Source organism: Astyanax mexicanus, chromosome 9, assembly GCF_023375975.1.
Source record: "Astyanax mexicanus isolate ESR-SI-001 chromosome 9, AstMex3_surface, whole genome shotgun sequence".
Lineage (NCBI taxonomy): Eukaryota > Metazoa > Chordata > Actinopteri > Characiformes > Acestrorhamphidae > Astyanax > Astyanax mexicanus.
In genome coordinates this window covers 1822806-1840014 of record NC_064416.1, presented here as the reverse complement: position 1 = coordinate 1840014, position 17209 = coordinate 1822806, and the positions used below count along the sequence as shown (strand labels likewise).

At 39.6% G+C, this 17209-nt stretch overlaps 2 protein-coding genes across 2 annotated transcripts in view; one reads left to right on the top strand and one right to left on the bottom strand.

The window, feature by feature from the left end:
- The window catches only part of LOC107196871 (uncharacterized protein C14orf132), an 893178-nt gene that overhangs the window by 95154 nt on the left and 780815 nt on the right, over positions 1 to 17209 (top strand).
- Positions 6760 to 10525, bottom strand: LOC103038797 (mRNA decay activator protein ZFP36L1). The gene is made up of 2 exons (XM_007231286.4): positions 10361 to 10525; positions 6760 to 8833 (listed from the first exon to the last, which is right to left on the bottom strand). Exons 1-2 carry the CDS (start codon positions 10412 to 10414, stop codon positions 7568 to 7570), a joined length of 1320 nt encoding a protein of 439 aa, XP_007231348.3. The 5' UTR covers positions 10415 to 10525; the 3' UTR covers positions 6760 to 7567.

The following is a 17209-nucleotide window of genomic DNA, read 5'->3' as shown; positions in this document are numbered from 1 at the left end:
CAACAGTGAGTACTGTGGTGTAACCCTCGGAGACAGGTAAATCGGTGACGAAATCTACAGCTATGTGAGACCAGGGTCTTTCTGGTACAGGTAGAGGAACAAGCTTACCGGCTGGAAGGGTTTTTGGGGTTTTGCATTGAGCACAAACGGAACAGGAGGAGACGAAAGCGTGTATGTCAGCTCGCATGGTTTCCCACCAATAGCGAGCTGATACTAGCTGCAGAGTGCGCGTAACGCCGGGATGGCCCGAGGTGAGAGCAGAGTGAGCCCAGCTAATAAGACGATCTCTGAATTGTTCAGGAACGAAAGTTTTGTGAGAGGGACACCCCTCAGGAGGTGGTGAGTGCGCTACACTCTGTTGAATGAGATCATCTAATTCCCAGCGAATAGCTGCAATTTTGACGGCCGGAGGAAGAATGCGTTCAGGTTCGGAAGACTGAGATGCGCTATCCGGAGCAGTATAGACTCGGGATAGCGCGTCTGCCTTAGTGTTACGGTTGCCAGGGCGAAACGAAATAGAGAAATCGAATCTAGAGAAAAATAATGACCAACGAGCTTGGCGAGGATTAAGACGTTTGGCAGAGCGTAAATACTCGAGATTCTTGTGATCAGTGATAACAGTAAATGGGTGCGCGGCCCCCTCCAGCCAGTGACGCCATTCTTCGAGAGCCAGTTTGACAGCAAGAAGCTCTCTATCCCCTATGCCGTAGTTGCGCTCCGCAGGAGACATTTTTCGTGAAAAGAAGGCTATGGGATGCATTTTAGGCGGAAACCCACTACGCTGTGACAAAACAGCCCCTACCCCAGTATCAGAAGCGTCGACCTCGACAACGAACGGGAGTTCGGGCTTAGGGTGAGCTAGTATAGGCGCGGACACAAATGCAGCTTTAAGCTTATTAAAAGCTTGCTCAGCTTCGGGGGACCAATTCAGGATCTTAGTGGCTTTCTTGGTCAGAGCAGTAAGAGGGGCAGCTATACCACTGAAATTGCGGATAAATCGCCTATAGAAATTTGCGAAACCTAAAAAGCGCTGGAGATCCTTAATAGACTGCGGAACGGGCCAGTCAGTGACAGCTGAAACTTTGGTGTCGTCCATCAGGACGCCTTGGGAGCTAATAACATAGCCGAGAAAGGAGACTTGTTGACGGTGAAATTCGCATTTCTCTGCTTTGGCATAAAGGCTATTCTCCAGTAAGCGTTGGAGAACGGAACGTACGTGGATCACGTGAGACTCAAAATCAGCTGAATAAATCAGAATGTCGTCTATAAATAGGACGACGTATTTCCCAATCATATCCCTAAATATGTCATTCATGAATGACTGGAAGACTGCCGGGGCGTTAGCGAGACCGAAACTCATCACTAAATATTCGTAGTGCCCATTAGTAGTGGTAAAGGCAGTCTTCCACTCGTCACCCTCACGGATACGAATTAAATTATACGCGCTGCGTAAGTCTAATTTCGTAAAAAAGGAAGCTTCACGAAGTTGCTCGAGAGCGCTGGGTATGAGGGGTAACGGATACGCAAATTTCTTAGTTATGTCATTAAGCCCACGGTAGTCTATACAGGGTCTCAACCCCCCGTCTTTCTTCTTGACAAAGAAGAACCCTGAACCAACCGGAGATTTAGACGGGCGGATGAAACCCTGAGCGAGTGCCTCCTCAACATAGTCTGCCATAGCCTTCTCTTCATCGAGGGTGAGGGGATAGACTCTAGCTTTGGGCAGCGTAGCTCCCTCCACTAGATCTATAGCACAGTCATAAGGACGGTGTGGAGGCAATTTAGTGGCATTGGCTTTGCTAAAGACATCAAGAAAATCAGAGTATTCAGAGGGGATAACAGGAGTATCTACTGCGTCAGGACTTTCTACCGAGGTAGACTGTAAAGCTAACTCATTAAGAGCTAAACAATGTTCATAACAAGAGGGAGACCAAACCGTAATATCACCATCAGTCCAGGAAACCACAGGATCATGAAACTTGAGCCATGGCATGCCCAAAATCACCGGGTGTTCAGAGCAGGGAAGCACAAACAGGGGCAGTTCCTCGTGATGCAGAGCGCTGGCTTGAAGAGCGACGGGAAGTGTCTGACGAGTGATAGCCTTGGAGCGTACAGTTTTCCCATCCACCGCGTGAATAGAAATGGGACGGCGCAGGTCACGGGTAGGGATGCCATGTTCCTTGACCAGGTCCCAACTGATGAAGTTCCCCTCCGACCCGGAATCTACAAGCGCTGGGACACAGAACATACCAGTGGGTGAAGAGATAATAACGGGTAACGTAAAACATTTAGCTTTGTGATTAGAGATAGAATTACGTACCACGTTAGCGCGTGGAGAGCCCCCCACGCGCTTTCCCAGGGCTGGAGCCTTCACGGATCGGGTCAGGAGACCACATGCAGCTTTGCGATGCCCAGCCTCTCCACAGTAGAGACAAAGATGGAACCGAATGCGGCGTTGGCGTTCCGCTGGAGATAATCTGGACTTTTGAACATCCATGGGTTCCACTGTGGAGTCTGATGAAGCGTGAGGTAGCTCTGCTGGAGTGGGTTGTACGTGGAGGTTGGTCTTGGTTTGGCGAGAGAGCAGCTGGTCTAACCGAATGGAGAGGGAAATCAGCTGATCCAAGGTAAGGGATTCATCCTTGCATGCTAACTCCTTCAAAACTTCAGGGTTAAGTCCATTCTTGAACACAGAGATGAGTGCAGCGTTGTTCCAGCCACTGCCAGCTGCCAGAGTGCGAAACTCCATGGCATATGAAGCAACAGTTTTTTGACCTTGTTTTAACGCCAGTAGAAGCTCTCCAGAGGATTGTCCGTAGCGTGAGTGATCAAAAACTGCTCGAAACAAAGTCAAAAACTCCGAATAGCTGGTTTCAGAAATGGTGTCCCAAACCGCCGTAGCCCAGTCGAGTGCTTTACCAGACAGCCTCGAAATAATAAAGCCGATCTTAGCTTTGTCTGAGGCGGGAGAAGCGTTACTAAAAAATACGGAGCATTGTAAGAGAAATCCGCTGCATTTCTCCGGGGAACCATCAAAATACTCCGGCTTGCACACCTGAAAGCCGGAGACAGGAGAGCTAATGGTGCTAGTGTTAGCTACCGGGCTAGCGTTAGCTACAGCTAAGCCCTTGAGGTGCTCGAGAATGCTAGAGAGCTGCTGCTGCTGGTTAGCTTGCTGGCTAGCTAACTCAGTAACAGCGTGGGTCACACCGGCGAGTGTTTGCTGGTGCTGACCGAGCAATCTGCCTTGATTAAACAACCCTGATCTTAGCATATCCGCATCTGCTGTCTGATCGAGAGAGGCCGGGTATTCTGTCATGGTGTGCACAGAATACAGACACTCGCAGATGCAGTAAAACGGGTTGTTTATTAAAATAGCAGGTAGAAAAAAGGGTAGTCGTACAAACAAAGTTAGAGCACCGGTAAACAGAAGCAACGTAGGGATAACCATACCATTAGTGAGATACAGTCCAGAGTTCAAACACAAGCAGGCCAACATCAGAGGTAATCCAAAATCAAAAAACGTGAAACAGTCCAGGTCATACACAAAAATATCCACAATCAGAGATAATCCAAAAATCGGCGTCGAGAAAAAACAAAACAAGGTCATACACGAAGATAACAGAGACAATAGAGAGTAACGCTTAGTAATGAGGAAAATCCAACAATACCCGGCACAGAAGTGTGTGAGAGGTGTCCTTAAATAGTGCCAGACATATATTCGGGGCTTCCTGGTTGGAGCAGGTGAGGTGACGTGTGACTGGGTGTGTGCGTGTCAGCGGGTGGTGCGTTCTGGGTAATGTAGTTGTTAGACTGAGAACCTCTGTCAGAGCTGGGTGCGTGAGAAACAGAGGAGCTAACAGCACCAGATGTGACACCTTTTTGTAAACAGAATTGTTCATATATATGTGTTTATATATAATTGCAATTGTTATATAACAGTTATAGAACAGATATAACAAATATATAAAATATATACACTTTATATAAGATTTCTTTAGAAAAAACATAAAAACTTAGGTTTAAAGCACAGCAAATCCAAAAAAAAACCGTTCATATATATGTATATATATTTGTTATGACTGTTATATAACAATTGTAACTATATATAACGTATATACACTAAGATTTCTTTAGCAAAAATGGAAAAACTTCGGTTTAAAGAACAGCAAGTCCAAAAAAGGCAGTTTTTGCAAACAGAATAATATGTATACACATATATCTAGTGTGATTGAACCTTTTTAGCCCTAAATTGAACAAAATAATCCAAAAAACTAAGTTTCTATGAGATTTAGATTTTTTGCTTTTACTTTTTTTAAGTAAGTTTTAAAGGGGACATGAAACATTTCAGTTTGTACAAGTTTTCTAAGGGATTATATATAATGGAATTTATTTGGGGGGGATTTTTTTATATAAAATGTTTACACACTAAATTATAATATATTTATTTTTGTTACGTTTGAGCTAGGGCGCCGCCATGTTGCCCGTGCAGCGCTGGTGACGTCACGAGGTTGGTTGGTTTAAGATCCCAGGCATATAGCTAGAGGAAAAGCGCTTATTGTTTGTCGAGATTATGGATGAAGATGAAGCTGAACTAGGCTAACATGGAGCATACTCAGAGATCTTTCCTGTATAAACCTGAGCAGGACTTTTCAGATGCTTTTCTGAGAGCGAGGGGTTTTGGGAGTGTTTATTCTCTCTCTACGTGGAGCCGTGCAGAACCCTGCAGCGCGTCCAAAGCAGGTACTACCATCCCGTTAACCAGCTAATTTATATACATTTAGCTATTCAACATGTAAAGTCCAGAGTCTATTAAGACTGAATGAAACGAACATGATTTAAGTGGATATTGAAACACCAAGGCACTGTTTGGTTGATAAACCGTTCAGTTTAGAAGTTAGAAAGCTTACTGGGTACTTAGCTTCATCTAGTTAGTGTTAGCTAGCGTTGGCTAGCTATAATAAGATAGCTAGCTAAGTAGCTAACGCTAGCTATGTTCTCTTTAAATTGTCATTTTATCTAGATTTTCGGTAACGGTACCTCTCGCTGCTCTGCTGGGTGAGCGCGGTGTTCTCGTTCCGTGCGGCTCGTACAGCTGCTGCTCTCATAGTAACGTTACCCATTCGGACGGTCTGTACATCTCAGCTGATCAGAGGAAAAATAAAAAACGGAGGAAAAAAGCCTCGGACTGCAGCTTATTTATCTGGCGCTAATGCTCCTGACTCAAACCCCTCTCCTTCACATAGTCCTGGTCTAGAAAGTGCTCGCCACTAACCCCTAGCATTACAGTTAACCGGAGGATTCTCACGCTTCAGTGCTGCGAGCCCCCGCTGAAGGTATGAAAGTGAAAGTGAATATTTCTCATTCCTCACCCTATTAAATTTCACTACTCCCAGTATTACTACACACAGGGGCAATACAAAAGTGCTCCCCCGCTCTGCATTGAGTTTTGGTTTGGATTTTATGATCTATTGAGGATCTAAATTACGGTATTCTCATAGATTATAGTAGTGAGGCGTTCGAGAACCAACCTCGTGACGTCACGTTCAGCGCTGGGACAAGATGGCGCTGCCCTTACTTAAAAAAATGACATTTAGATTGCTTATTATTTTAATTCCGCTTCACTGACAACTGTTAAACTTCTAAAATTAGTTAGAGTGAAAATACATCTTGTGAATTATACTAAATACTTGAAGTGTTTCATGTCCCCTTTAAGTAAACTTTGTGTAGCTTGTGTATATAACTATTTATTTTATTTTATTAACTTTATGCATTTCATCTATAATATATACATTTAATTGTATAAACATATATATACACTTGTTGCATTGAGTTTGAGTTTGCATGTTTTTAAGCAAAAACCATAAATAAAAACACGAAACGTCTGCACTTTTTTTTAACGTTTGTTTCTGAAAAGTTTATTTTCCAAAATGTTCGGCATCAATATATTATAATAAACAATACAAAACAAGGCCCCGACCCTTTCAAGGAATGTAAACAGTCTGGATTTTTTAAATTATATATAAAAACAACACACAATTGTTTTCTCTTTTTCTAAAAAATAAAAAAAATCACAACGACAACAAATAAATAGTTTTAAGTTAACAAAAGGCAAAGCTTACGTTTGCATCGCAGTTAAGGCAAAAAAAGAACAACAAAACGGCAAATAAAAGTAACAGGGGTGTAAGCTTGCACTTGCATTGATCGTGTTTCTAATCACATTTGCAATTAAATCACTTTTAACTCCTAACTTTTGACTTTTTGCGTTTTTTTAATCAATGCATCCATTGCATCCAATATTATCTTCATTTCTCTTCATTTTTTAAAGACTGAGAGTGTAAGACACTATACTGTACATTGTCACACTGCCATACACTCTCACACACACACACTCGTGCACACACACACACTCGTGCACACACACACACACATCCGTTTGCAGAGATTTAAAAAAGTGGCGGCGCTCTACCAGATACAATCCTGAGATTTCCTACATTTAGTCTTCAGTACTGCTGGTGTCACTTAAAGCTACGAGACAGCTCAAACAAAGCAAACACAGGCCTTAAAAACACAGAAATGCATAAAAATTCAGTACAGAACTCTTTAGAATAGAATCGGAATCGCTTTAGAATAAAAAAGGGCAATAAATAGTTTTATAAAGGAAAAAACACTATAAAAAAGAAAGTTTTACCACTACTTAATACTGTTCAATTTATAAAAATGCCAAAAATGCCTAGAAAAAGGCTACTTTTCACAGGCTTCTTTTTTTTTACAGTATGCTCGGGCAGTAATGAGGGGGGGGGGGGGTTAATGGAGAATAAAAGGGGGTTAAAGTTCTATAAAGAACTATAGACACTACAGAGTTAAAAACATCCCAAAAAATAAAAATAAAAACTAACTTTGCTTTGGTTAGAATACAGATACAGGAGGTACAGGTGCTGCATGATATAGCCACAGGTGCCACTGAACATCATTGCATCATAAAACAGGCTGTTAAAAAAAGGCTGTTAGTGGCTAAAAAATACTTTTACAAGACTAAGAATTATACAAGGGGTTAATTCTTTAAATATCTTCAATATCGGACGGGTACGGAAAGAGGGTTCTGACATAGAACTTTTTCCTTTGCATCCCACCCAAAAATAAAAACAAGAAAATCAAAAAGTAGAATCTAGAAAAATCTAGAAGATGTGGAGTACCCAGTACAGCTTACAACAAAACCGGTATACAACAGTATACATTGCATTTCATTTTCCATTACATCACATTGTATTGTACCAAATGCATTTAAAAAACAAAAGCAATAACATAACGTTAATAATAAAATAATAAAATAATAATTATAATAATAGAAAAACAAGGAAAAACAACCAAAGTTGAAAGTTCAGAGAGTTCAGAGTTCATAGCTCACAGTTCGTCCATATATATAACTTATAAGTAATACAAAATAATACGTAATACGAGTCGAAAGCAAACACAGCGTCTGCTTTGGTTTGTGGATATGCAATATGCACTTCGGATACGCTTCGTCCAAAAAGTTCGAGACGTCTCTAATCTAATTGAATCTAATCTAATCGTCTGAGACAGACAGGCGGCTGAAGATTGGCAGGCGACGGCCCTCCATGGTGGGCGATTCGCTGCCGCTCAGGCTGCCGGAGCCAGCGCCGGAAGTGGAGCTGGAACTGGAAGTGGAAGTGGAACTGGAGTATCCTTCCTGATCGGAGAGGGAATCTGCCGATCCCGTGCGCTGCAGAGCACCAAAACCGGTGAAGGTGAAGCTGCGGCTGTGGTGGTTGTTGTGATGTTGGTTGTTGTGGTTGTTGTGGTGGTTGTTGTGGTGGTTGTGGCAGCTCTGGAAGTCTTGAGGACTTGAGGATTCGCTCGATTGTCCCTTGGGGTCACCAATGGAGAAGAATCGAAGGCCTTCGCCGCCCAAATCAGGAGTACCGGTAGCCGAGAAGCGGTAGCCGTTCTTCAGAGTGGCAGGTTCTGGAAACATTGGTGACAGAAGGTCAGGACTGCCGGTAGAGGGTGGCGGGGAGACGGAGGCAGCTCTGGTGAAGGCTAGAGGGTCTGGAAGGGACTGGAAGCCGGTCATGGCTTGAGACGAGAAGCCGGCGAAGCTGACGCTCTGGCGAAGAAGCTGTGGACGATCTCTCGGCTTTAGTTGGCGACCGCCGTCTTGCTGGCTCTCTTGCTCGTCGGCGTTGTGGATGAAGTGGCAGCGAGCGCCGTACGGGCAGAAGCCGATGGTGTGGAAAGTGCGGCAGGGCTCGGTTTTGTACTTGGGGTGCCGGTTAAGACCCCGCAGTTCGTCCATTCCGTGGGCGAACTGGCACTTGGCGCCGTACTTGCAGGTGCCGCTTTCTTCGTAGGTACGGCAAAGCTCGGTCTTGTAGCGGGTGGACACCGGCGGGGACGCCGCAAGACTTTTGACAGAGGACAGGGAGCTGTTGCTGAGGCTGAGGCTCAAGCCGGGTGGAGGGGGCAGCGACTTAAGTGGCGAATCGCTGCCACCGACTCCCAAGCTGCTGCCACCGACTCCCAAACTGCCGCCACTGACTCCCAAGCTGCCACTCACGTGTCCCTCGATCATGCTAATGGAACGGTCCACTCTGAACGGGATGTGGTTGAGCGACGAGCGAGGCAGCTGCTGCCCGATGATGCCGCCCATCGGCCAGAGGCAGGAGTCGGCTGCCGGCTCCGAGCTGCCACAGTTGAACTTCGAATTCGGCAGGGTGACCGGACACAAGGAATGCCTGCGCTGGAATCCTGCCACTCGCTGCTTCTGATCAGCAGGGGGCGCAACGTCTGCCATGTCCAAACTGCGGAAGCTCTGCGAGAAGAAAGATAAAAAAAAGAAATTGATTTTAGTTTAGCATTTTCTAAAAGCATCTAAAACAAGCTATACAATGTAATTTTAACAGATATTCTTCTTTAAGAATAAGCCATGGTTAACAGTAGGTCATGGTGGTTGACGTGGTAGCGCACACAGAATTGGTACCCAAGCAACAACATTTTTAAAGCTTAAAGTTAAGTTAAAACTTATAAGCTCATAAAATGAAGGCTATAGTGGCGGTTGATGTGATATCACACAGGATACCCAAGTAACAGCAACATATCAAAAGGTTAAAACTCATAAGCTCATTAAAGAGTAGGCAACAGTGGTTGATGTGGTATCAAACACAATTCAAAAGTATCAGCAGGTTTTTAAACGGTTAAATCTCCTTTAAAAGTAACAACTACAAAACTGTGACCATGTTTTTAAATAAGCAAAATAAGAGTAATGTATGATTTTTTAGAAATGTTGATAAAAGTTGAATAGGCCACAGTGGTTGACATGGTATCCAACAGTATATATACCCAAACAGCACTTCTTAAAAAGTTAAAACAAGAGTTACATAATTTCTGAAATACTTTTAAAATTCTTCAGCACTACAACATTATTTCTATTTTGCAACATAAAACAAGTAAAGTAAAATCTTCTAAAATGCTTCTAAAGTACATATAAAATTCTTCTACACTCTCATTTTTTGTATCTTGAGTAACAAAACTAACTTAATACCACATTTCCCAGCCTGTTTTAAAAGTTAAATACTTTAAAATTTATTTTAAAATTCTTTTATACTACAGCTATCTTATCTTATGCAACATAAAAACAAACAAACAAAACTTGGTACCACATTTTCCTTCCAAACATTTTCCAGCATACTTTGTTTAAATACTACCAGTGTTTGCTATAACAATGTCTTAAATCTTAAAATACTTCTAAAATCCTCCTAAAGTCCATCTTTAATCTTATTTCTTGTATTTTTAAGCGAAAATCTAACTTAATACCCCATTTCCCCAAATGTTTCCCAGCCTGTTTTGTTTGAGTACGACAAGTGTTTGCTATCAAAATGTAAAATATTGCTGAAATTCTTCTAAAATTATTATATTATATTATTATAAAAAAAAAATAGGCTATCACACAGTAAAATACTTCTAAAATACTTCTAAAATTCTTATACACTATAACTTATCTTTTGCAATATATAAAAAACAAACAAAAAATACCATTGTAACACGTTTTTTTCTAAACATTTCTAGCCTGTTTTGTTTGAGTACTAAAAGTGTTTCCTATCACAAAGTAAAATACTTCTAAAATTCTACTACCCCACAACTTTATCTTATGCAACAAAAAAATAAACTTAATACCACATTTCCCCAAACCTTTTCTTTGCTGACTCAACTTTGACAAAACCTTTTGTTGCTCAGACTAGAAGAAATACTAATTCTAACTTTTGCAAGTTGGAATTTTTTGCTTTTTCTACAAAGTACAGTTTAAAAACAGTAAAAACGAGCCGTGGATTAAAGCTCTCACCTTGCAGAACTCGTCGTCCAGCTCCAGGAAGGGCGTGAGGAAGTTGGAGGGCATGGTGAGGATGCCTCGGTGGAGGGAAGAAGTAAAAATGGAGAAAAGTTGTTTTTTTAGATGTTGCTTTTTTTGGTGTCAGGCTCTTCTACTCTACACCCACCATCTGCTGGAATCCTGCTTTTAAACCCCCAAACTTCTGACTCCGCCCACATCTTAGCAAGGGGTGTTTCCTTCCTTCACTGCAGAGCTATTTTCACCCCCCCCCTCCCCCCTCCTCCCCTCCATTCACACCATTCACCCCATTCTCACCATTCTCACTATTCTCCCAGTCCAACTGAGTCATTGTCTTCCATTTAAACCCCAGAACTGAGAGCTGAACCAGCTTTTAGCAGCTTTTAGCAGATTTTAGAAGATTTTATCAGATACTGCAGTGTGTTTATATCCGCTATAGTCATATAAACATATGGGATTTATGTTCTGTACGTACAGCCAGGCTTTATCTCTGACCTCAGGAAACTCACAGATGGCTTTTAAAACATAAAAACACTTGTTTTTTTGTTTGTTTGAGTTCTAGACAGTTTTTTTTAGCATTTAGCTTGAACCAGCCTGTCTACACTGAGCCCTTCCAACAAATTACCATGTATTTACTGTTGTTAAACATTATTTAATGTGAATAGCATAAATTATTTAGCTTTAAATATTAGAAATATTTAAAGAAATATAGCTAGAATATATATATATATATATAAATAGTTATACTAATGAAAAGACAGAAAACTATCTAATTATTCCCAGATAACTGAGAGATTTTAGAGAATTGGTTGATATTTTAAGTTATTTATGGGAATTTATATATTAGTACAGCATAAACTAAAAAAGTGACTTTAATAAAGAAGTAAACATAATTTGATACTGTACCTAAACAAAACTGAAGTACTTTTAGCATTTTGGAACACTTTTTACTTTAATTCCAAACTCAAATATCTTACTTTTTACTCCACTATATAATGCAAAAAAATGTTTATTCAGTAAAACATAATAAACTCTAGATATATAAACATATAAACACTTGTTTTTTTATGAGTTTTAGACACTTTTTTAAGCATTTGTGCTTAAAAACAGCCAGCCTACACTGAGCCCTTCCAACAAATTACCATTTTAAGTTTAAAAACTTATTTACATTTTTTCCATTTCTGTTGTTGGTCATTATTTAACTTTAATAATGCGACTTAATTTAGCTTTAAATATAAGAAATATAAGTTGAAGTATAGCATGTTTTACTTTTTTACTGTTAAAAATAAAAGTTATCCAAATGAAAAGAAGAAATATAGAAGAAGAAGATATATTCTATGGTTATTTATTGGAATTTATAAATTCCAGGCTGCATAACCAAAAGTTGGCAGTAATACCAAATTTTGTGAGTAAACAGGTAGTAAATGAAATATACAGAATTTGTTACCATACCTACTACTGAACTACTGAAGTATTTTTAGTATTTTGTGTGACTTTTTACTAAAATATCTTGCGTTTTACTCCACTGCATTATGTAAAGTCTAGAATTTTGGTTTATACATAGTGAAATAAAGACATTACTAAAATATATAGAGTGATTTTATTGTGAAATATCATAGAAACAGTGTAATCAACAGCTATCATCACTGTCCAAAACAGCAACTTTACAGAATAGAGACAAAACCTTCCTAACTTTCAATGGAAGTCAGTGTAAATAGAGTTTTTATTACTAAAAATCAACAACAATGGAAATACTTGTTTTTAATTGGACAGCAATGACAAGTTCTCAGAAATGTTCAATTTTAATGCCAGTTTTTTTGCCTTTTTCTAGCTGTTTTTGCATTTTCTGGATCTGCATGAACTCCACGTGCCACATGTTTGTGCAAAAACCTCTGATGAGATCAGATCCGCCCAAGAATCGCCCAAACAGACGAGCTTCAGTTAAAGAGATAAGAACCAAAACACATCTCAGCTTTCTGTAGGCAAGCCTTAGAAAACTACAGCAGATTAGATACTTTATATATATATTTATATATCGTTCATAACTGTACTAGTGCAAAAAAGTTACTTTATTTCAGTAATTCAATTGAAAATGTGAATCTCATATATTATATAGATGTATTAAACACAGAGTGTCTATTTTTAGCGTGTTTTTCTTTTATTATTGATGGTTATGAAGCTCACAGCCAATTAAAAACCCAAAAATCAGTGTCTCAGAAAATTTGAATATTATATAAGACCAATTGGTTCTTTTGGCAAACAGTGTGGGCAGTGTGCCAAGTCCTGCTGGAAAATGAAATCTCCATCTCCAAACCAGCACTGATTGGTGGAAACTTCACACTAGACCTCGAGCAGTTTGGACTGTGTGTCTCTCCACTCTTCCTCCAGACTCTGATCCCTTGATTTACTTTAAATGAAATGTAAAATTTACTGATGATCAGTGATGGTTTGGAGAGTCATGTCTGTCATCTGCTGGTGTTGATCCACTGTGTTTTATTATCAAGTCTAAAGTCAGTGCAGTTTTGTTTTCCCACAAATTCTTACAGCACTTTTACAGTTCGGCATATTTTAAAACGTTAAAATGAATTAAGCATTTCATACCTTCCCTATTTATATTTATATCTATTATCTACTTTATTCTTTGTTTTATTTTACCGTATCTTACATAATAGTTGCTCTTTTGGGTGGAACTGGACGGTGAGATCATAATTTCGTTCCATCTCATGTACCAGCTCCTTTTAAAGTAGTTTATTATTTAATAATGATCTTCTTCCACACATGATTTTTAGCTACAAACTGCAAAACCGCACATCTTACCTCTTTCTTTCAACAATGTTTTTTTTTCTTCCACTCTTCAATAAATGTCAGATTTGTGGAGAGCGGGATTTATGGTTGTCCTGTGGACAGATTGTCCTGATCCACCTGAGCTGTGGATCTCTGCAGCTCCTCCAGAGTGATCATGGGTCTCTTGGCTGCTTCTCTGAGCAGTGCTCTTCTTGCTGTATTTGTCAGTTTGGGTGGATCATCACCATGTCTTGGTAGATCTATTGTTCTTTAGTAACAGGTCTATGCTTCTTTAGTGTTGCAATGTTAATTAACATCATTCTGAACAGATTTCACTTAAACAACCTGAAAATGACATTAAAAAGCTCAGTTTTAACGCTCTACTTACAAAAAAAAATGTGGGGTTTAAATCGGGTTCAGGCTCATAATGGCAGTTTATGGGTCGGGTTGAGTAGGACAGAAAGTGATTGATTAAAGCTATTGATTAAAAACAGGATTTTTCAAATCTATCTATCATCTTAAATAATAGGTCTATGCTTCTTCAGTGTTGCAATGTTAATTGGATTGATTAGAAACTGGATTTTATTAGCGGTTATTAGGGGTTTCAGAGCAAAGGGGGGCTGATTTTGTTCTACTTCACAGTTATGTTTATCTATCTATCTATCTATCTATCTATCTATCTATCTATCTATCTATCTATCTATCTATCTATCTATCTATCTATCTATCTATCTATCTATCTATCATCTTAAATAATAGGTCTATGCTTCTTCAGTGTTGCAATGTTAATTAACAATAATAACAATAAAGATTTTACTTAAAGAACCTGAAAAAGCTCAGTTTTAATGCTCTACTTACTAAAAAATGTAGGGTTTAAATCGGGTTTGGGCTCATAATGACAGTTTATGGGTCAGGTTTCGCTCATTTGAACAGCCCCAAAATGATTTTACACTTTTTTAAAACAGCACCTTATTAGAAAAATGTCGTGTTTAAATTGGGCTTGGGCTCATAATGATAGTATATGGGGCGGTTCAGGTCTGGCTTGGGTTGGATTTTTTTGGGGCTTAATCTAAGCTCTAAAGGCACTTGACTGATGGATTAAAAACTGGATTTTATTTTGAGGTTTCTGATTAAAGGGGGACTGATTTCGTTCCACTTCACAGTTATGTTGACTTTGTGTTGGTCTATCACTTCACTATAAATCTCAATAAAATAATTAGTTTTTAGCGTGTGTTTGTGGTTGTGTAAGGAGATATAAAGTGTAAAAGTGCAGCAGTGGATGATGCATTAGATGCTTCATATTTACGAGGGCTCCCCGGCCGTGTGGAGAAACTGCTGAGGTGTAAAAAGCTTTTGTTCTCAGGCTCTAAACCGAGGATCAACAGGCGAATTCCGATGGAGCATCTGTGCTCTTTTCTTAGTCGTAGCGGCTCAGTTTGTCCCCCTCGGCCCGGCTAATCATTAACCCCCACAATCCTCCCCGTCTCATTAAAGATTCAGGGCCCGGGCTCTGGGACTGCGGCTCTGAGGCCAGTCTCACACTTGGAAGGCCGCGGAGAGCGAAACAGAATCAGCATAATGCCATTGATGATGCTATTGTTGAGCGGCGGCGGCCCGGTCAGGATCACCGCGGCCGGATCGGGCCTCCTGCAGGCCTTTGTGGCTCCTGATTGTCTGTTTCTAAGCCTGGACATCCCTGTGTCCTTCTCTTTCTGCTCTGGAGGACATTAGTATTGTGCAGTCCTCTCCATCTTTACTTTCTCAGGCCTTCTGACACCAAACTCGAGAGGCTTCACACAATTTACAACATCTGCATCCACTACACAGCATCTTAACTTCTTCTTCTGTTTGGAGATTGTGTAATAAACTGTTAATAAACGTTAATAAACAAAAACAGAATGATTGCAAATTGAATAATCTATCTAGCTCTCAGTACTGGATGCTGGTGATCTTCGGGCCCTCAGGTGGTGCTGCATTAATAACAGGCACGTATAAAGTAGTAGAGACCAGACTGCTGTGTAATAAAGTGTTTAATAAATGTTAATAAACAAAAATAGAATAAGAATGTTATTATTTAAAAAAAAATGTATCTTATCTTAGATAATAATTGTTCTTTTGGATGATGATCATAAGACCACGAGATCATAATATCGTTTCACTTCTGGTACCACGTGATGTGAATGAAAATTAAGTCTTACGCAATATATTGAGTTTTTAAAACTATTGATTTATTTTTATATGAGATACAGTACGAGAGACAAGATGAGACGATGAGAGAGGAGGAGATTTTTCCTAAAATATATATATATATAAAAAATATATATATATATATTTCAATAAAATATATGTCTATCTATCTATGGCCCTCAGGTGGCGCTGCGTTAATAACAAACAAATATAAATTAGTAGAAACCAGACTGCTGTGTAATAAAGTGTTAATAAATGTTAATAAATAAAAACAGAATGATTGCAAATTGATTTCCAATAGAGCTGGGCTATATATCAAGCTTAAAAAATAACAGTTTATTTTATATACCAATATATATGAGAAACAGCATAAGAAGAGGCAATATTGCTGTCAGTCATGGATGCTGGTGATCTTCGGGCCCTCAGGTGGCGCTGCATTAATAACAGACACATATAAAGTAGTAGAGACCAGACTGCTATAACAAAATAGGGATGCAAAAGGGGTTGATATATTGAGTTTTTTTACTATCTATATATATTTTCGTACAAGATTTAAGACGAGACAAAATTAATGTAAATATGTAAAATGTAAAATAAAAAGTCCCTATATAAAAAAGTTTTGAACATATAGTCTATTTTTGTTGATACATGATGGAATTAAAATATCGAGATATACAGCTCTGAAAAACATTAAATACAATATGTTTCTCTGATTTTACTATTTATAGGTTTATGTTTGAGTAAAATGAACATTGTTGTTTTATTCTATAAACTACAGACAACATTTCTCCCAAATTACAAATAAAAATATTCTCATTTAGAGCATTTATTTACAGAAAATGAGAAATGGTCTAAATAATGAAAAAGGTACAGTGCTTTCAAACCTTAAGTAATGTTAAGAAAACAAGTTTATATTTATATAGTTATCTTATTAGCTAGCAGATAGTCCCAAACAGCTTGTTTTACCATGGTAAAGGACACAGCCTGATATACTCACCTCTGAATGACAAAAGAGCTAGCGCTTAGCGCGGTTAGCGACTAATGCTAATTCTGCTCCAGCAGTGCTAGCTGGGGTTAGAAGCAGCAGGCTACAGTCTGATAATACTCATCTCTGCACTGCAAAAGAGCTAGCGCTTAGCGTGGTTAGCGACTAATGCTAATTCTGCTCCAGCAGTGCTAGCTGGGGTTAGAAGCAGCAGGCTACAGTCCGATAATACTCATCTCTGCACTGCAAAAGAGCTAGCGCTTAGCGTGGTTAGCAGCTAATGCTAATACTGCTCCAGCCTTAGTGCTGGAGGAACTTCCCTGAAACTCCTTCATAACTGCGGAAACTCCTGTATAACTCTGTACTTCAGTGGAGTGTCTTTACTGCTCCTTAATACCTGACTGGTAGAATTCATACATAAGGAGCACCGGATTATATATAAGGAGCTCTGATGATTTTTTGGGGGTTGGGAATGAAAGAATTTAAGTGCACCTTATAGTCCGATAAATACGGTAGTCTTCAATATTAAATCTACTATATAAACCAATGATGGCATCCTGTTTTTTTACACAGCTTTTTGTAAGTGGGGTTATAAATTCAGTGTTTAATGGTTTAATGGGAGAATGAGAGTTTCTTTAAGTGGCCGTCGAACCTTCTGTCACTGTTTTGCTACTTTTGTAACTGAAGACAATGGCGTTTGTTTTTTCCTCTGTTTTCTCTCTTTGTTTTTCACCATTGAAATGCGCTTTAATCTCCTCCACCAGCGAACAGAACAAACAGCAGCAGCAGAGCTGGGTTCAGTTTAAAGATCCTAAGCTTTATCTGAGTGTCCCCTGGATATGGACCCGTCCCTGTCCTCGTCCCCCGTCCCTCCTGTAACTGAACTG